The 18,699-nt window shown below is 54.6% G+C and overlaps 7 protein-coding genes across 7 annotated transcripts; 5 read left to right on the plus strand and 2 right to left on the minus strand.

Moving 5' to 3' along the window:
• Window positions 1-18: 18 nt before the first annotated feature.
• Window positions 19-2,244, plus strand: MRS44_012219 (uncharacterized protein; the record flags this gene model as incomplete). The annotated part of the gene is made up of 5 exons (XM_046269548.2): window positions 19-42; window positions 114-452; window positions 520-1,476; window positions 1,525-1,823; window positions 1,875-2,244. 5 exons carry the CDS (start codon window positions 19-21, stop codon window positions 2,242-2,244), a joined length of 1,989 nt encoding a protein of 662 aa, XP_046133329.1.
• Window positions 2,245-3,311: 1,067 nt separating this feature from the next.
• On the minus strand, window positions 3,312-6,074 carry MRS44_012220 (uncharacterized protein; the record flags this gene model as incomplete). The annotated part of the gene is made up of 10 exons (XM_065618727.1): window positions 3,312-3,835; window positions 3,882-4,110; window positions 4,308-4,643; window positions 4,733-4,973; window positions 5,061-5,150; window positions 5,203-5,402; window positions 5,594-5,844; window positions 5,902-5,927; window positions 5,997-6,010; window positions 6,066-6,074. 10 exons carry the CDS (start codon window positions 6,072-6,074, stop codon window positions 3,312-3,314), a joined length of 1,920 nt encoding a protein of 639 aa, XP_065474799.1.
• A 1,285-nt stretch (window positions 6,075-7,359) lies between these two features.
• On the plus strand, window positions 7,360-11,133 carry MRS44_012221 (uncharacterized protein; the record flags this gene model as incomplete). The annotated part of the gene is made up of 3 exons (XM_065618728.1): window positions 7,360-7,401; window positions 7,455-10,978; window positions 11,028-11,133. The coding sequence occupies 3 exons, from the start codon at window positions 7,360-7,362 to the stop codon at window positions 11,131-11,133; spliced, it is 3,672 nt and encodes a 1,223-aa protein (XP_065474800.1).
• Window positions 11,134-12,497: 1,364 nt separating this feature from the next.
• MRS44_012222 (uncharacterized protein) lies at window positions 12,498-13,613 on the plus strand (the record flags this gene model as incomplete). The annotated part of the gene is made up of 2 exons (XM_046269546.2): window positions 12,498-13,161; window positions 13,222-13,613. 2 exons carry the CDS (start codon window positions 12,498-12,500, stop codon window positions 13,611-13,613), a joined length of 1,056 nt encoding a protein of 351 aa, XP_046133326.1.
• Window positions 13,614-14,839: 1,226 nt separating this feature from the next.
• Window positions 14,840-16,858, plus strand: MRS44_012223 (uncharacterized protein; the record flags this gene model as incomplete). Its single annotated transcript, XM_046278528.2, has 3 exons — window positions 14,840-15,352; window positions 15,400-15,559; window positions 15,609-16,858. The coding sequence occupies 3 exons, from the start codon at window positions 14,840-14,842 to the stop codon at window positions 16,856-16,858; spliced, it is 1,923 nt and encodes a 640-aa protein (XP_046133325.2).
• A 428-nt stretch (window positions 16,859-17,286) lies between these two features.
• On the plus strand, window positions 17,287-18,004 carry MRS44_012224 (uncharacterized protein; the record flags this gene model as incomplete). Its single annotated transcript, XM_065618729.1, has 2 exons — window positions 17,287-17,507; window positions 17,563-18,004. 2 exons carry the CDS (start codon window positions 17,287-17,289, stop codon window positions 18,002-18,004), a joined length of 663 nt encoding a protein of 220 aa, XP_065474801.1.
• A 199-nt stretch (window positions 18,005-18,203) lies between these two features.
• Window positions 18,204-18,559, minus strand: MRS44_012225 (uncharacterized protein; the record flags this gene model as incomplete). Its single annotated transcript, XM_046276203.2, has 2 exons — window positions 18,204-18,509; window positions 18,557-18,559. The coding sequence occupies 2 exons, from the start codon at window positions 18,557-18,559 to the stop codon at window positions 18,204-18,206; spliced, it is 309 nt and encodes a 102-aa protein (XP_046133324.1).
• Window positions 18,560-18,699: the final 140 nt, after the last annotated feature.

Below are 18,699 nucleotides of genomic sequence, written 5' to 3' on the forward strand. Positions count from 1 at the left end.
ACGCTGTTGTCCGACAAGATGAAGCGCTTCAGCCAGAGAGTTGTAGGCTCAACCCCTCGGGCCCCCTGCCCTCCCGCCGTCCCCGTCCCTGACGCTAACATACCCCTCTCCAGCTCTCGCGTGGGAAAGATTCAAGCAAGTCTTCTAAGAAGAACAAGGATTCTAAGGATGGTACCGCGTCTCCCTCATCACGGGACTCTAACCAGTCTCCCGTCCTGACGCCCACATCCTCCACGTCGACCCTGAACGACCCCCGAAACAAGCCGCTGCCACAAAACAATGCTGGCCATGGAAGCGAACACGGTAGCGCCTCGCAGCCCTCCAACCTCTCCAACGTCACTCAGGCCGGTAATGCCCCTGACCGTTTTGGTTCCGGAGGTGCTTCGAGCCCCAACGGCGGCAACGCCAACTCCAGGTTGCCTCCGACTGTCATCATCAGCCCGACGCCTGGTGTATGTTCTCCCCTTCCCTCGCCTGCCCTTGAAGCAGAGCCTTGCAGCTGACAACCAATCCGCGCAGCATGTCCCTCCCCCAGGAGCCGCCGAGACGATGCCTCACGACCTTGCTCCCCCCAAAGCTGGCCAGAAGTCGCTCCTGATCCATCGCGGAATAGATAACCGGGATGCGATTCCCGAGGGACTTCGGACCCCGAAAAGGCAGCACTCGTCACGATTCGACATTTCCGCCCACCGCGAGCTCGAGAAGTTGCCCGGCTTTCATGAAGTCCCACCCAACCGACGACAGGAGCTCTTTATGCAAAAGATTGACCAGTGCAACGTCATTTTCGACTTCAACGATGCGAGTGGAGACATGAAGTCCAAGGAGATCAAGAGGCTTGCTCTGCACGAGCTGCTCGACTATGTCGCTAACAACCGACAAGTCATCACCGAGCCCATGTATCCCAAGGTCGTCGACATGTTTGCCAAGAACCTGTTCCGCCCAATCCCGCCCCCCATGAACCCTCAGGGCGAGGCCTTTGATCCAGAGGAGGATGAGCCCGTTCTCGAGGTTGCCTGGCCACATATCCAGGTTGTTTATGAGTTTTTCCTGCGCTTCATTGAGAGCCAGGATTTCAACACCAACATTGCCAAGGCCTATATCGACCACAGCTTCGTTCTGCAGCTTCTGGAGCTGTTTGACTCTGAGGATCCTCGTGAACGAGACTTTTTGAAGACGACCCTCCATCGCATTTATGGAAAATTCCTCAACCTGCGCTCCTTCATTCGACGATCCATCAACAACGTCTTCTTCCAGTTCACTTACGAAACCGAACGCTTCAATGGTATTGCCGAGCTGCTCGAGATTCTTGGTTCCATCATCAACGGATTCGCTCTCCCACTGAAGGAAGAGCACAAGATCTTCCTGACACGGGTGCTGCTGCCCTTGCACAAGCCCAAGAGTCTCAGCATGTACCACCCTCAGCTTGCCTACTGTATTGTGCAATTCTTGGAGAAGGATGCCTCGCTCACAGAAGATGTAAGTTGTCTAGATATACTCACGACCCCTATATGCTAACTTTCGCAGGTGGTGCTTGGCTTGCTTCGCTACTGGCCCAAGGTTAACAGCACCAAGGAAGTCATGTTCCTCAACGAGGTTGAGGACATCTTTGAGGTGATGGATCCTGCCGAGTTCGCCAAGGTCCAGGAGCCTCTGTTCCATCAACTGGCCAAGTCGGTGGCCAGCCCCCATTTCCAGGTTGCCGAACGTGCGTTGTACTTCTGGAACAACGAATATTTCTGCAACCTTGTCAGTGACAATGTGGAGATTATTCTTCCCATTATGTTTGCGCCCCTGTATGAGAACTCCAAGGGACACTGGAACAGGTATGTTTTGACTTTGAGCTGGTCGAACGAGGTGTTCTAATGGCATGACAGGACGATCCATGGCATGGTCTACAATGCCATGAAGCTCTTTATGGAGATTAACCCACAGCTGTTTGACGACTGCTCGCACGAGTACACTGAGCAGCAGAACAGTGCCGCGGCACGGGAAGCTCTGCGGGAGCGTAAATGGGCTGCTCTGAGCGAGAAGGCGAACCAGCAAAGGGAAAGCAACGGAACCCCCGACGCTCCGCCAGCACGAAACCACGTCACACCGATGTCGCGCGTCGATGAGGTTGACCCTGTCACCGAGGATAACCAGAAGCGCCTCGATTCGCTTAAGTTGCAAGACGGTTCAGCCAGCGGTCGCCGACCCAGTCTCCACGAGCGCCAGAATTCTGTGGGATCTACCCGGAGTCGATAATTAAGACGACGATCCGGTGTCCTTTCGAAGCATGGGGGAGTATAGCGAATGGGACGACGGTCCTTGCTGCATAGTCAGGGTTCTGCGGCGGCGGTGATGACAAGAAGGTCTTGGGTTTCCGCGGTTCAATAATGGGCTTGAGATGATGCGTCTTCGGCATACAGTCGCTTTCTGGGTTGGCCTGGGTCAGGCAGGGTGTTTATCGTCGCCTCTACATCATGCCACTGGCCTTTCGACCTGTCATTCTTGGTTTTCACCTCAACTAGACCATGGGAGGCTACCCATGGGGAGGGAAACTGTGCAGTCGATATTACAATGCCACTGAGTTTCCTCCTCTCGTCTGCCTCGTTTCGTTTTGCGAGCTGAGAACGTTGACCCTTTGATACTGTTTATTGGAACAGGCGGGAGAGATGACACAAACGGCGGGGAACCGAGCGCACAAAAAGTGGACGTATAAGCTTCTCGTGTAACTCTTTTTTTGACGATTGTTGTTTTCTTTTTGGTGCTCTTCTTTCTTCTTCACTCTTACTTCTTCTATTCCATCTTCTTTTTTGGTCGGTTTCTCGCTCCTCTCATGCGAACTCGGGAGGCCCAGGCGTATGGAGGAGCTACGAAGAGTTACTTTTTGCCTGACTAGTCTTGTTCGAGTGCTTGTGTATGTATGTGTGCTTTTCTGTTGTGGAAAGGGGGGAGGAGACCAAGGGGGACAGCTTTCGTTGGCTTTTGATGTAGACGATGAATGAGCAAGACCGAAAAAAAGTCATTACCGGGGTAGAGAGAAAGGGCTGATTGCGAGGGGACTGTGTTGCATGTCATGTACAGGATTCAACAGAATTGAGTGACTATTATATCTGTTTAAGTCCAGAATAGTTGTTTAAGTGACTACACTTTGTGACTCCTGAATGTCTTGTTCATTGTCCATCTTCATCACCAACCTCCTCTCCCCCTATCATACCCACCTCTTCCCCTCCCACGGAACCCACCGTTCCCTCGTCCTCCTTGGTACCCGTGGTGAGGTGGTGGCTGCGGAGGCGGAGGGACACCCCATCCACCCATCATCTGAGGCATCATTTGAGGATTTGGGAACCAGCCCTGGGGACCTCCGGCCATATGCGGAGGAGGCGGTGGCGGTGGCCAGGGGCCTTGATATCCAGCCGGGGGAGGTGGGGGAACAGGGAAATCTCCCGGTGGAGGAATTGGAGGAAAGTTAGGCGGGAGTTGCGGTGGCGGAGGTGGAGGAGGGCGGTTCGAACGGTCATGAAACTCCCGGTCATGACGTCGAGGTGAGCGTTCGGGAGACCGAGATCTGCTGTACGAGCGATGTCCCCTAGAACGGTCGTGCCGTCTATCGGGGTTTGGACTCCTGCTAGGGGTGTAGCTGGGACTGCGACGTCGACTTCTACTTCCGTCACGACCTCGGCTGTATGATCTGCTTCCCCGGGGTTGACTCGGACTCCGGCTGCGGGAGAGACTACGGCCTCTCGAGTCTCGTGAGAGTCGTCGACGTTTGTGCGCATGGCGCGATGAGCTTCGCGAACGCCCTCGAAAGTAGCTGCTCGACCTCGAGCGCGAGCGGCCTCTGTTTCCGCCTCTAGAACCCTTTCTTCTCCTCTCCTTCATCTTTTCGCAGAACTGACGGGACCAGCCGTAGTATGTCTCTCCACCAATGATTTCACCAGTGATTTCATCCAAGAGAACCCGTTCTCCCAGCTCATTCAAGTCCACGCCGGGCTCATCGTTCAGTTTTTGTTCCCTAGAGAACATGCGCTCAACTTCACCCAGCAAGCCTTGCACCGCGTCCACCAGCACTTTGTCTGCGGGACCAGGAGCTAGCTGAATGGGCCGAATGAGGTCTGGGATCATAGGCTTGGTTGAGTTGGGAGTCAAATGTGGGAGCCATGTCGTCGCGGGCAGGTCGTACCACGGCGTCGAAGGGTCGCCGTGAAGGGAGGGTAGGGTGTAAGGCGCGTCTTTGGCGAGTTTTATGGGCGCATTGGAGATTTGGGGGTTTCGGTCGGTTGGGATGCCACGCCGCTTGCGAGCGCATCCCTAAGTTTCGAGACGATGTCGGCGCCGAAATATTTCTTCTCTTCCCATAATCGAATCAGGTTTTCGAGCTTCGCCTTGTGTTTTGGGCAGTTGTCAAAGGCTGCGGCGCTTGCGACAAGACCGGGAAGGACGCCATCCCACAATGTCGCAAACTTGCCATCGCCTTTTCTCTTGATGACATGGTAAAACACGTCGTTTAGGACATACAAGAGATGCAGTCTCTTCCGCTTGAGACTGGGACGCGAGGCGTCATCCTGCAAACTCTTTGAGAGGATGCCTAGGTATTTAGCCAGGGCAGCGATGCGCGCGGGCGAGGGCGCAACGTTGTCGACGATCCAAGCTTTGCATTTCTGTTTGACGGGAAAGCAAAGAAAAATTTAGTGCTTCTGCCAGGGAAAAACGGAGGGAGGCTTGTTTTTTAGCAAGCGATGGAGCAGACCTGGACGTTGGGGCGCGAGCACTGGGAGAGGGCGTTGGTGAGCAGCGGGAAGAAGGCGTCGACTACGGGACGGCTCAGGGAGGTTGGGTCGGCGCGGAAGAGCGTGGCGGAGAGTGTGGCCTTTGCTATGACCAACTCTGGAGTCGCCATGGCGGAGCTCGTCGAGGATTCCTCTCTGGAAAAGATAAAGAGGAGGAAATCACTATGTATAAGCAAGAACAAGGTCGTGGTGTTGCTGAAGCTCTGGTGGAGTTAGAGCTGGAGCCTCTAACTTGGCTGAGCAAGCCGCCGGGTAATCCCCGGGGCAATCGGCACGTGGGTGACGTACCGGCATGAGCCGCGCTCAATGCGCAGGGCGTTGTATGACGCTGATTGAGAGCACCGGCAGATATTCACATCGGAGATGCTTTCATGGACCCTTAACCGAGTTGACAGGTCAATTCCTCCTTAACCCAATGCAATACAGACACCAATCCATTAGTCTCACAAGAGAGCGATTCTTCCCGTAGCAAAGCAGCAAGCGAGGTCGGCGACCGGGTTCAGGGCTCCACTCCAACCGGCCTTCGCCGTATTGTGTTGCATTCAGCTCATCCCCATCCCCATCCCCGAATGCAAACGCGCGCAGTTGAGCAAGTAAAAATATTCTGCCCTCAAGTAGCCCATTGAGACTCTGTATGAGTAGAGTAGCTAAAGCAGTCTGGATTTTTCCCTTCACTTCCTATATCCTAGTATCAAGTCATGACGATGCGTTGGGTAGTTGTTGTACACGGCTCTGATCACGAGCCCTTTGCTGTCCATGTGAAATCCGCCTCTCCGCTACCGGTCCTAAGAAAATCGATCCCCCTTTGGACTCCGGTATACCGTAGAACTCTCATATTTGCTCTTCTCTCCCACCCGTTGCGCCTCCGTCTCGGGCGCGTGTCTCGTGGGCGCCGGGTCGCTGCTCGCTTCTTGGCTCGGGGAGCCGGCGCTGTCGGTGCGCGCAGGGCTTCCGTTGCCCTGATCGTACTCGAGCGACTCAATCATCTGCTTCTTCTTGCGGTGCGCCTCGAGCTTGGCCTGACGGTCGGCGTTGATCTGCCTCTTGGCGAAGAAGTAGGCACCACCTCCAGCTATTTCCAGTCAATTCGAGCCCGTGATACAGTAAGCGGGGAGGAATGTCTTCGTACCGACGCAGAGGGAGCCCCAGCCCAACCTAGAGGGTGAGAGATTTGGTCAGCTTCAAATTGGGACAAGTCGGAGGCGAAGTTGTAGAGGGACGAACCAGAACGATTTAACCTGCGCAACAGTCAGCAATGGCGGCGCAAATATAGCAGCATCCAGGACAACTCACAGTGTTCATCTTGACAGACAATGGCCAATTCTATGCGGCAGACAAATTTTTGGTAGCGTACAAGGCGAGTCTGGAATGTAGGATTCAAGAGGCAGGTTTTTTGTCAAGGTGTAAGTGGGATGACCTGACAAGATAAACGGAAACGTTCCTTCAAGGTCCAGGCCCGGTCGGCGGTCGGCATCTACAGTACGTACCCAAAGAGAGCTCCGTCACGGGGAGCGGGTCCGCCGATAAGATAAGAAACTCGTGCCAACGCCAGCAACCGAGTCCCATGGGCACGGCACGGCACAAGCCCAACGCCTGAGCTGAGGCACGCTAGAACAGCTCTTGTCCAGGCGCCGCGTCAACCACAAACTACCGTCGAGCATGTCACCCGACACTGAGCAAAGACGAAACCCCGTTACAGGCTGTTGCAAGGGTTAATGGGGGCATCAGACACCCAATTTTAGCTCCTCAGATGCCCTCCCCCGCTGTGGCGCCCCTAGAGAGTGGTGGAGATGACCTGCCCCCGGTAACTGAATCTGCATGATGGCTTCTCCCGTTCGCGTTTCGAAGTGTTTGAATTATGAAACGATGAAAAGCGTCAAAAAAGCTGCCGTGGTAAAGCATATTTACATCACCATCTGCAGGCAGCCAGCTTAATAAATTGCCTTTGTTGAGACCGTGGCTTTTCCTCTGCAAGTCTGTTTGTACGTACCGTCACGCGCTAAAAGCCAAACAGCCCAGGGGTTGTGTTGTACAGGCACGCTTTATGACATAAGGGTGGCTCAGCTAGCCGCACCGGCGGCTCGAAATTGTGAGAGCCACGCAAGACAAGTTGCAGCACGATCGACATCAAGGCCACGAGTAGAATAGGGGACCTCGTAGAAAAAACAAGACACTTCTCCTGAGCGTCCCTGTGCTCGCGGCCTCTCTTTCTCTCGCTTCTGGCCTACGCCCCGAACCACTCAGGCCTGTCAACATTATGCTAAAGCCCCTGTCACGACCACCGCCCAGCCGCTCCATCGATCCCCAACCGTTCTTCATCACTACCCAGCGCCGACCTTTGAGAGCTCTGTCCGTCTAACGGCTGCAAAACATCTTTTCCTTCTTCAGGCACGACCCTTCGTGCCGCGACCTCGATTGATCACCCTCCCGCTTCGTCGCCAGCTCGCGCGCCAGACCGTCTGGCTCCAACCTACAACTCGACGCCCTGGCGTTAATGCCTTGATGATCGAGACTGCTGGGCGTGGGTGTAGCGGGTAGAGTCGCCCTCGGCCCCCGCCGTCGAGAAAGAAGCATATACTCCAGCAAAATGGAGCCTACCAACGGAGAAGGGCCCGATGGCTCGTCGATTGTACGAGGTATTCCCTTCCCCTGGGGGAGCGTCGTTCGCTAACAGGTCTACAGAAACCCGTATCCTCTCTGCGGGCACGGTTCGAGAACATGACCTCGACAAACACCGTCAGCAAACCCGCCGATGTCACAGCCCCCGCCCCGACTCCTTCACGGCCCATCTCTCCGGCCCCTAAGCCGAATCGCCTCCGAGATTTCAAGCCGGGCCAAGACGCTGCAGCGCCAGCGCCGGCCGTCCCTTCGACCCCCGTAGTCCCTGCCAGGCCGAAAGAGCGGCCCAGGCCTGCTGCACTGGCCATCAGCCATGATGCCCCTCCCCCGCCGTCTCAGATGTCCGCACGACCAGTCCCAGCCGCGAAACCACATTCGATACAGCTTCAGCAGACAGTAGCACCGCCGCCGCCTCCCGCTGTTACGGTTCTCCCGCCTCAATCACCGCCAAAGGGCCGGCTGTCGACTCTTGCAGTGGGGGACCAACCTCCGTTCCTCAACCCCGATACTATTGCAACACCTTCCACTCCTAGTGGTTCATCTCGAGGCTTTAAAATCCCAAGCCGATCACATACACCTTCGCCATCTATTAGCGGACCCAAATCACCACGCCCTGCCGGTTCAAGGCCTCCCTCGCCACCTCCTCCAAGGCGCTCAGGCGAGCTAAGGCGGAGTGATACTATTAAGACTGCACCTCCTCCTCCGGCTCCTCGCAACGAAAAGGCTCTGATACCTGCACCGAAGTTGACAGCGGCCCCAGGACCCCCGGGACCTCGAAAGGGCGACATCTCTCAGGAAACCTCGCCGTTCAACAGTCCGCCGAGCAGCGTAGCATCTGGCGATGGAACCCCTCCAAAGCTGCCCACGCGACCAAGACCACAGTCTCAGATCGAGCTGCCTAGTAGGCCTCGGTCCGTTATTGTTGGATTTGATCCTCCACCGGTTCATCACTCGGTTGCCAACATGCGGAAGGATCGTGAGCAGGAAGTCAATGGGTTCTCAAAAAGTATCACTCCTCAACCAACAGGTGAGGTTCGTCCTGCACTACCAGCGAGGCCTGGGACCTTTGAAATTCCACCACGACCTCCTACTCTTAACAACAATACCATGAAACCCCCACCGCGACCTCCACGTCCAGCTGTATCTACAGCAATTCAGCCATTGGAGAATATCCCTTCTACACCTCCAAAGCGCGTCGTCTCGACACCAACGACGCAGCAACAGCCTCAGCAACAGCTAGCTCCCCCCACACGAGGCCATGGTAGATCTATGACGATCGACAGAACCTCCGACCGAGCGCCCGCAGAGTTTCGAATTGCTCCGGTGACTGCGGCGGCGCCCCCGATCGCAGCTGTTGCGCCTCCAAAGCCAATTCAGTCAGCCGTTGTTGCCCCTGCCAAGATTGCGCCAAAAGCCGACCCCATCCACCATGTCACAGCATATCCCGATGCGTCCAACACCAATCGCCGACCACCATTCATCAAGCATGGATCTTACGAGATTCAGACCAAGTACGATGCGAGGAACTTTGATGTGTGTGGTGAATTCATCTGCGCAAGTGGGCACATGACGAGAGTATGGAACCTCTTGGATGGCGAGCTGATCATGAGCCTGTCCCATACGGAGGGTATCAGAGCTACTGCAGTGGCCTTCAAGCCAGCTGCTGACCCTCGAGAGGAGGGTAAGCGCATCTGGATTGGTACTAACACTGGTGACCTCATGGAAGTTGAGGTTGCCACGCATGCTATTACACCGGGAAAGCCAAATGTTCATGGCCGATGCGAAGTCACTCGAATTTACCGGCGTTTCAACGAGATCTGGACCCTGGATGAGTTTGGCACGCTGCTCGTATGGGGGCCTGACGAGACTGCCGTTGCCAACCTCACAGGAAGCCCAACGCAGAGCTACAAGGTTCCCAAGGGACACACCTACTCCATGGTCGTTGGGGATGAGCTCTGGCATGCTACGGGCAAAGAGATCCGTATTTTTGCGCCGACGGTGGATGGCCGATCTCAGTTCCAGGTCCTCGTCCGGCCACTGGTAGCAGACAGCGCTGGTGAAGTGACCTCAGGAACCCTTGTGAAGTCACAGCCAGACAAGGTCTTCTTCGGCCATGTCGATGGCAAAGTGACGATATACTCGACTACCGATTACACATGCCTGGGAATGCTGAATGTCAGCACCTGGAAGATTAATGCCCTAGCGAACGCGGGCAGTTACATCTGGGCAGCCTACAACACAGGCAAGATCTGTGTCTATGATGTTGAGGAGGCGCCGTGGGTGGTTCTGAAGGAATGGCAGGGACACGACAACCCGATTGTGAAGATGATTGCTGACCCTTCGAGCTCATACTTTTTGGACCGCCAGCAGATCGTCTCCCTGGGCGCTGATAACAAGATCAGGGCGTGGGATGGTCTACTTGAGGACGACTTCCTAGAGGATTCGATGAAGTCCAAGGACACCCAGTATTGCGACTTTGACGAGATCAAGGCTCTCTTCCTGACTTGGAATGCCGGCGCTTCTACACCATCCAGTCTCCGATATTCCGATGGCGATGCAACCTTCTTCCAGGACCTCGTTCAATCCAGCGGCTCTCCAGAAATCCTCGTGTTTGGTTTCCAGGAGCTGGTGGATTTGGAGGACAAGAAGTTGACCGCCAAACGATTCCTCAAGCCCAAGAAGAAGGAAGCCGGGACAGATCAAGAACGAATGAGCCATCAGTACCGAGACTGGAGAGATTTCTTGCTCAAGACCCTTGATGACTATATGCCGGCGGACGATCTGTACCATTTGCTTCATACTGCTCCCATGGTTGGATTGTTTACCTGCATCTTTGTCAAGTCTTCCATTCGAGACAGGATTCGAGGTCTCCATGCTGCCGAGGTGAAGCGGGGAATGGGTGGCTTGCACGGCAACAAGGGCTGTGTAACGGTACGATTCCGAGTCGACGACACATCGATTTGCCTTGTCAACTGCCATTTGGCCGCTGGACAGTCACAAGCCAACGCTCGCCACAACGATATTGCAGCCATTCTTGAGGCGAGCTTGTTCCCGAGTGAACGAGACTCGGCAACTCGAGTTGACAATTTTGTCGGTGGAGGAGACGGCAGTCTCATTTTGGATCACGAGCTGTGCATTCTCAACGGTGATCTCAACTACCGTATCGATACCATGTCTCGGGACACGGTTGTTACGGCAGTGAAGCAGAATAACTTGGGCAAGCTCCTTGAACGCGATCAGCTCTTGGTGGCTCGTCGCCGCAACCCAGCTTTCAAGCTGCGAGCCTTTGACGAGATGCCCATCACATTTGCGCCAACATACAAGTACGATGTGGGCACAGACAACTACGATACAAGCGAAAAGAGACGAAGTCCCGCCTGGTGCGATCGGCTTCTATACCGGGGACGAGGACGAGTGGAGCAACTTGACTACCGACGACATGAAGTCAGAGTGAGTGATCACCGTCCTGTGACGGGGAGCTTCAACCTCTGGGTTAAGAAGGTGGACGCGAGACGCCGAGCGAAGGCGTGGATGGAAAGCCAGCAAGGATTTGAGGACATGCGGCAGAAAGAAACGTCCCAAGACAAGTGAGTTGATGCAAATGAGATGGTGCAGTACCACAGCTAACAATGGCAGGCTTCTCTATCTAAGGGACACATGCGGCTTCGACGAAGAAACGAGCAAGAGGCTAGTTAAGGAAAAGTCTGCGAGACGAGACAACCGCAGCCCAAGTCGAAACTAAAAGTGCATTCAACAACCACAACAGCAAGCCGAAGATGCCAGCATCCGCTTGACTGACCTTCAAGGGGGCACGAATGGCCGCCAACGACGGGGAGTATGACCGAGTATCCTGGTTTGGATTGATCTTTTTACCGGCGTCAAGACGAGGTTCGTTCCCAAGGAAAGGGGGTGACATTTGTTGGAAGGGATATGATGTTCGTACCAAGATCCGGGGCGCGAGGAGCAGGTCATAGACTCGTTTTTACCCGTTTTTCTTTTTCTTATGTTGATTATTCAACCTACCTATTCTAGACATTCAGATGGACTCAAGAGATGAGGGGAGTTGTGGACATTTACGACGATTAGACGATTGGTCACCCAAGCAGCAGAAGGAGGGAAGCGAATGGGGGGCAAGCTGCGGAATGGACAAGAAAAGGGTAGGAAAATAAATACAAGGCGATGCCAGGTTGAGCGATGATTTGGGTGTATCGTGTGAAGGATGTGGGTGGATAACAGTTTAAAATACTATTCAATCCCTTATTCTGGGCGTTGTCCCTGATAACAAGGATCCTCTCGTGATGTCTCGGGATATTTATTCTCTTAATGAATTGACGAGGAAACCCATACTCCTTTCTCAGCTGACTATTACGAACAATAGCGTTGGGAACCCCGAAGAATGAAGTCCATGGTGATCAGTACCTGAGTGCAGGGTAGCATCGGGGAAATAATGACGTGCATAATCCCGCCCGTCTAGGTGCAATGTTTCACGACAAGGCAATGTCCTCTTGGAGTTCAATGCTCTATCAATTAAACAATTGGTCTTCTTCCTATGCACTCCTTCGTATCACACCGTGAACAAAATCACAAAATGCTTGGATGCCGCAGCCCCAGAGTGAGACCAGACGAAATGGTGTCAGCCGGAAGGCGTCGACCCGGGGCCGCAGTCCCCTGAGAGAAGCCCTGTAAGACCCCTGGAGGACGCATCTCTCGGAGCCCGGACCGGCGCCTATTGCATCGTGGGGACGCGACATGATTGGCGGAGACGGGTTGCGGCTCGTTGTTGAGTCCGTCGCCAAGCCTGGCTTAGATAAAGCGAAATGGCTTGCGAGAAGATTGAGATTGTTGGAGGTTTTTGCTGACCGTCTTGTTTTGTTTGTTCTTTATATTCTCTCTACGGTGACTGATCTGGTGATACTTTGAATTGAGACTCTCACAGGGCTTATCAATTGTGGGAGAAGGTGTAGGTCATCATCTTGTGCATCGGCCTAATCTCTCAACAAGCGTCAATCCGCCACGCAGTGTGAGCGGTGAGAAGAGCGGAACCTCTGCTTCATACCTCCCATACAACACTTTTCACAGTCCGTCTCTTCAACGGCAGACTCAACAATGGCGAGCTCAACTGAAAACACGGCGGCTCCGCGAAAGACGCCCATTGCTGCTCCGACTGCGGACAGCAAGCCGGCCCCGAGACCCGAGCTGACGGATGAGCAAAAGACAAAGTACGAGACGCTTCTTGAGCACGCTAGGGGCATCACCGAGATCCAATGCGAGAAGCAGGCCGACAAGGAGGACAAGTCTGGTCCCATCACTGACCGTGAGAGGGCTTGGCTGACGCGTGAGTGTCTTTTGCGGTACCTCCGGGCGACAAAGTGGTCGGTCGACGACTCGGCCAAGCGGCTCCGTGCCACGCTCGCCTGGCGCCGTGAGTATGGGCTCGACGACTTCACGCCCGACTACATCTCCCCGGAGCAGGAGACGGGCAAGCAGATGATTGTCGGGTTCGACCGGCAGGGCCGGCCGTGCCAGTACCTCAACCCGGCGAGGCAGAACACGGACACCAGCCCCCGACAGCTGCACCACCTGTTCTACATGGTGGAGCGCGTCACCGACCTGATGCCTCCTGGAGTTGAAATGCTGAGCCTCATGATCAACTTCAAGCCCAGCAAGGAGCGCAAGAACACGAGCGTGCCCGTGTCGACGGCCCGCGAGGTGCTGCACATTCTGCAGAACCACTACCCGGAGCGTCTGGGCAAGGCCCTCATCATCAATGGTAACGTGACACTTTTACTCTGCAACTTAAACTAGGCTTCAATGCTGACACCTGCGTTAGTGCCGTGGATCGTCTGGGGCTTCTTCAAGATCATCACGCCCTTCATCGACCCCGTGACCAGGGAGAAGCTCAAGTTCAACGAGGACATGAAGCAGTACGTGCCCCCGGAGCAGCTCTGGAGCCTGGACTGGGGCGGCGACATGGACTTTGAGTACGACCACGCCACGTACTGGCCGGCTCTGAATGAGATGTGCAAGCAGCGCCGCGAGGAGAGGTTCCGCCGGTGGGAGGCGGCCGGCAAGGAGGTGGGTGAGTCGGAGGACTACCTCGCCGGCGGGACCGACGTGAGCGTCAAGGGCGTCAAGTTTGGGGGTGATGTTGATGGGGTCGCTGAGAAGCTGGCTGAGACTGGGCTTGAGAGTATCGCGGAGCAGCCTGCTGTCGTGGCATAGGATGGAGAAGACAGCGACGATGCTCAACGACAACGCTCACATGGTTTGTCTCCCAGTGTCACCGGATGGATGAGATGGACATGATACAAAGGGAACCCCTGCTGTTTGATCAACAACATTTGTGTATTTCCGAAAGCGGACATGACAGCTTAGACGAGAGGCAACCCGCAACACCGAAGGGATATGTTAGGCAGACACACAACCTTCACCCCTCTTTTTCCTTTCTTTTTTTCTTTTCAGATCCGTTCATGCACAGCGTAAGGCTGAGCGAGCTATGCAGGGTCATCCATCATCTGACTCTTCTTCGTGTTCGCTTTTGGGAAAGGATGTGCATTATGTGCACATTCACGGCTCCATGAAGCGGGGAAGAAGGGAAGAGGTTTGACAACTCAGTTTTTGGCGTTGATGAATGTGTCCCTTTGTGGATTAGACAAGGAATCAACCCTTACGCCTTTCGGAAGTGAGTGCTTGACATGACAAGTTTGTCTGCCTGGATTCGCAGCCTACCTCTGGCACACACTTGCATTTTCAAGCTCCCACCAACAAGAGAGACACACACATCGAGTTTGCTCCCCGGGGTTCAGCTCCGCTTCTTCCCGTCTCTTGGTTCGAGGCTCTACTCCCGTGTTTCTCATCCCATACCATCATTGGCTCGATGCAAAGATGGGACAAACCACTCCTCCCAACCGTTGGCTCCAACGTGGACGAGCATCGCCAAGGCTAAAATGCATTGGTGGTTACACAAAGCACGGCGCTTTGCTCTAGCCTTTGTTCGCCCGTGATGCAGCTTCACGAAAACAAAAAAGACTGCGTGACTTTAAAAAAAAGACTGGGGGTTGTTTACTGCTTTTGCTGTGTTATCTTTGTCCAATATCAACCTGCAGTACCCGTGAAGAGTAGGCAAGTTTGGGGGCCGTTTTCACGCCTCACTGCAGCCTAACACACACCCTTGTCCGTTCACTGCGTTGTTCCTTTTGGTGAAGGGGCTGCTGCTGCTGCTGCAGTCTCGTCACCCACCTACTTAGCCGCCGGTCATCTGGTTATAAGAAGAGAGAGGGGAGGGGTTTGGAAAGGCTGTGTGACGGTGACTGGTGCAGAAGTTCTCTCTTGTCTTTGGCGCTTGGCTAGAGAGCTGGGTTAACACTCGTCCTCTCTTCAAAAACTCTGGGACTAGACAGAAAGACATACTTCTTGCAACAACATTCGCTATGGCATCAATGTCCATGATGGAGAAACTGGGACTACCTCCTTTTCTACAGGGCATGAACTCGACCTCTCTGCCCTTCAACTCCTCGGCGGGGTTCCCATCCGGCATCATGGACACTTTTCTCGTGTCTGCCGGCCAAGCCTCGCCGCTACTCCAGCTATTCCTCTTCGTCTACCGCTTCATCGGAGCTCAGCTGGGTCTCGATCCATCCATACTCCTGACGTTCCTGGGCTGTCTCTGGGGTCTGTCCAAGCTGTTCGACCAGGTATACGCCTTGGTGGACTACTTCATCAGCCTGTACTTTCGGTGCACCATCTGCGTCAGCGAGACTGATCAGATGTACACGAACCTGATGCAGTTTCTGTCTGAGCAGCAGGACATTGCGACGAACCGACACCTAACGGCGCAGACTGTCTTCAAGAGCGCGTGGGATGAGGAGGAGGATTCGGCAAAGTTTCTGGCGACGACGAGTGTTGATGATGAGGAGGATTCCCCAAAGTATCTCAACTTTGCTAGTCAGGCAGCTCGATGCGTGAGTTTCTAGGTTAAGTTGTTGAGTAGAGTGTTGACTAGTTACAGAGCCCTCGCTATGTCCCGGCTATGGGAACCACTGGGTTCTGGCACAGCGGGACCTACTTTAAGGTCAACCGAAGAAGGGAGTCCTTGCAGAGTAGCAACTCCTGGGTCAGTCAGAAGGATGTCGAGGAGCTCAAGATTTCTTGCTTTGGCCGATCGATTAGTGAGTATCCCAACCCCTATCGCCATAGCCACCATTAACACAAGTACAGACCCCATCAAGCAGCTTCTAGCAGACGCCAAGACGGCCTACTTCCTCGACACTCGGCAGAAGACGACAATCTACCGGCCTAGGAACAAGGAGAGTCGTCGCGACGCCTGGAGTATGTGGCAGCAGGTCGCAAGACGGCCCATCCGCCCGATGCGCACCGTGGTCCTCGAGAAGGAGGAGAAGCACGACATCCTGAGAGACATCAACGAATACCTGCACCCTGCGACTCCTAGGTGGTACGCGTCTCGCGGTATTCCTCTCCGCCGGGGTTACCTCTTCCACGGCCCTCCGGGCACGGGAAAGACCAGCTTCTCCTTTGCGCTGGCTGGCGTTTTTGGTATCGACATTTATGTCATCAGCTTGCAGGACCCTACCATCGGTGAGGAGGATCTGGCTGTTTTGTTCACGAGGCTTCCTCGTCGGTGCATTGTTCTTCTCGAGGACATTGACACGGCTGGTCTGCGTCGACCGGCTGATGATGATAAAGATGAAGATGAAGAAAAGAAGAGCGAAAAGGAGACCGGAGCCAAGAGTGACGAAAAGACAAAGAAGGAAAAGACGACCAAGGAAAAGAAGGCCAAGAAGCCCAAGGACGACACAACCGACAGTGACTCCTCCAGCTCCGAGGAAGACCGCAAGAGACGCAAAAAGAATAAGAAGAAGAAGGGCAGCAAGAACAAAGAGAGCACGACAAGCAGGACTACTAATAATATCCTGTCCGTGGAGAGCATCTCACTCTCTGGCCTTCTCAACGCCATCGACGGCGTTGCCTCGCACGAGGGTCGTATCCTCATCATGACCACCAACAAGCCTGAGTCACTGGACGAGGCCCTCATCCGACCTGGCCGTGTCGATGTGCAGGTGGGATTCAAGAATGCGACGAGTGTTCAATCTACTGAGCTGTTTTACCGCATGTACGAGACTTCTCGACCTAATCCTGTACTCCCTCTCAAAGAGCAGACATCTTCCAAGCCAGCTACCATCACAACCACCAAGGTACAGAATGGAAGCATCCTCGGTCCGGCAGACATCAAAAATACCGAAGAAGACCTCCCACCCGAAGAACTCAAGAAAATCTCTGAAGAATTCGGCCGGCTCATCCCAGAAGCCATGTTCTCACCAGCCGAGATCCAGGGGTTCCTCCTCAAGCGGAAGAAGAGCCCCCACAAGGCTCTGGAGGATGCAGCTGGATGGATCGAGGCTACTGTGAAGCAGAAGGAGGCCAAGTCCAAGGTTGCTACTGTTCAGTGAGAAAGAGTGAAAAAGGCATCTTGAGAGAGGTGTGAAGAGAAACAAAAAATGGAGTACCTAGGTAGATGAGAGGTTAGGAGTGTGTGTTGCATGCTTTTTTTTAATGGTGATGTATTTAGACATCCAAAAGTAAAAAGATTGACTAGTTTATATGAAATCCATCATTCGTTTACTATCTAAATTTGGTTGCTCCTATATCTGCCTCCCTCGCCTCTATGTTCAGTTCGTTTGCCATATCCAAGGTGAGAGCTCTCGGTCAACCTCGGTGAGGCAGCTCCACACCCCACCCCATCATCTCACCGTCCCATCCCCCAAGCCCACGTTTACACATGCGACGCACCCTCCCAAACCAATACCGCGACCCTTAAATCCAAGCGCATCACGGGGCTACCAGCAGCCCGCAGCATGCCAAGTCGACGCTTCCCATCATGAGCAACCTCCAATCTGGCTCCGGCGCGCCAAACGCCACCCCCGGCGGCGGCAAGGAGCCCGGCCTGCGATACCCCAGCAATGGAAAGACCATCTACCATCGGCCGCTGAACCGCTCCAAGACGGCTGAGCTTAGCCAGGCGAGCTTTGCGTATTTGTTTGGGGAGATGGTTACGTATGCGCAGCGGCGCGTCAAGGGTATTCAGGAGCTAGAGCAGCGGTAGGCCAGACGATCTGAACGAGCTCGAGACGACAGCTAATGGATGGTGCTATAGCCTCAACTTGCAAGGCCACTCGATCGGCCTAAAACTCCTCGACCTCCTCCTCTTCCGCGAGCCAGCACGCACACAGCTCCGCCCTCTGAACGTCATCGCGCTCCTCCACTTCATCAAGCAAAACGTATGGCAGCACCTCTTCAACCGACAGGCGGACCGTCTCGAAAAGTCGGCCAACCCCGAGACGCCCGACGAGTACATGATCATCGACAACGAGCCGCTGGTGAACCAGTACATCAGCGTACCCAAGGAGATGAGCCAGCTCAACTGCGCCGCGTTCGTCGCCGGCGTCGTGGAGGGCGTGTGCGACGGGGCAGATTTCCCCGCGAGGGTCACGGCGCATACGGTTGCCGAGGGCGAGATGTGGCCTGGCAAGACGGTGTTTTTGGTCAAGTTTCGATCCGAGGTGCTGGAGAGGGAGGGATTCCTGGGTAAGAGCTAGGTGGAATTTTCGGTCGATGGGTGGGTGTTGGAGTTTGGAGTTTGGAATGGGATATTAGAAGGGACGCATGTCTCGTTATTATCTGGCAATATCATGCCGTGTCTATTTAAGTGTTGAACAGCCGCTTCACACCCATATACGTGTCTTGTAAACAATCCTCCTAACGCCTTGCTTAAAGAACCCTCAACATGACAACCTTTCACCTCGGCAGCGAACGACTCCCCTTGGGCTTAGCACTACTCCCAGCCCCAGGTCCCTTGTTCATCAGCTGCGCGAGTCCCAGATCCTTCCAGGCCGGCTCCTTTGACTTTTGCGTGGCCCGCTGGATGCCAAAGGCGGCGTGCTGGTCGGGCACAACGTCGTCTTCATCCTCGGGGTTGATGGGCTGGTGGGCGGGGGGGACGTAGATCTCGTCGTCGGGGAGCTTGTCCTTGCAAAAGTCCTCAAAGAGGTCTGCGTCGCGGGGACGTTGCATGTGGATGAAGGTGAAGCACGAGTCTTTGTTCTATGGGAGGTTAGTCGATGTTGGTTACTAGGGGAAGGGGGACGTACCATCTTGGGTGGGATAGATTGGATCTCGTATAGGCTTGGGTTATTGTTTTGATAAGCATGGGGTATTGGAGGTGTTGACGGGATGCTGGAGCGTTGGAGAGCGGCGGTGATGCCGCCCGAGGTGGGGTGTGGGGCCGTGTCAT

This window comes from Fusarium solani, assembly GCF_023522795.1.
Source record: "Fusarium solani strain SB1 chromosome Unknown bctg00000008, whole genome shotgun sequence".
NCBI classification, from domain to species: domain Eukaryota; kingdom Fungi; phylum Ascomycota; class Sordariomycetes; order Hypocreales; family Nectriaceae; genus Fusarium; species Fusarium solani.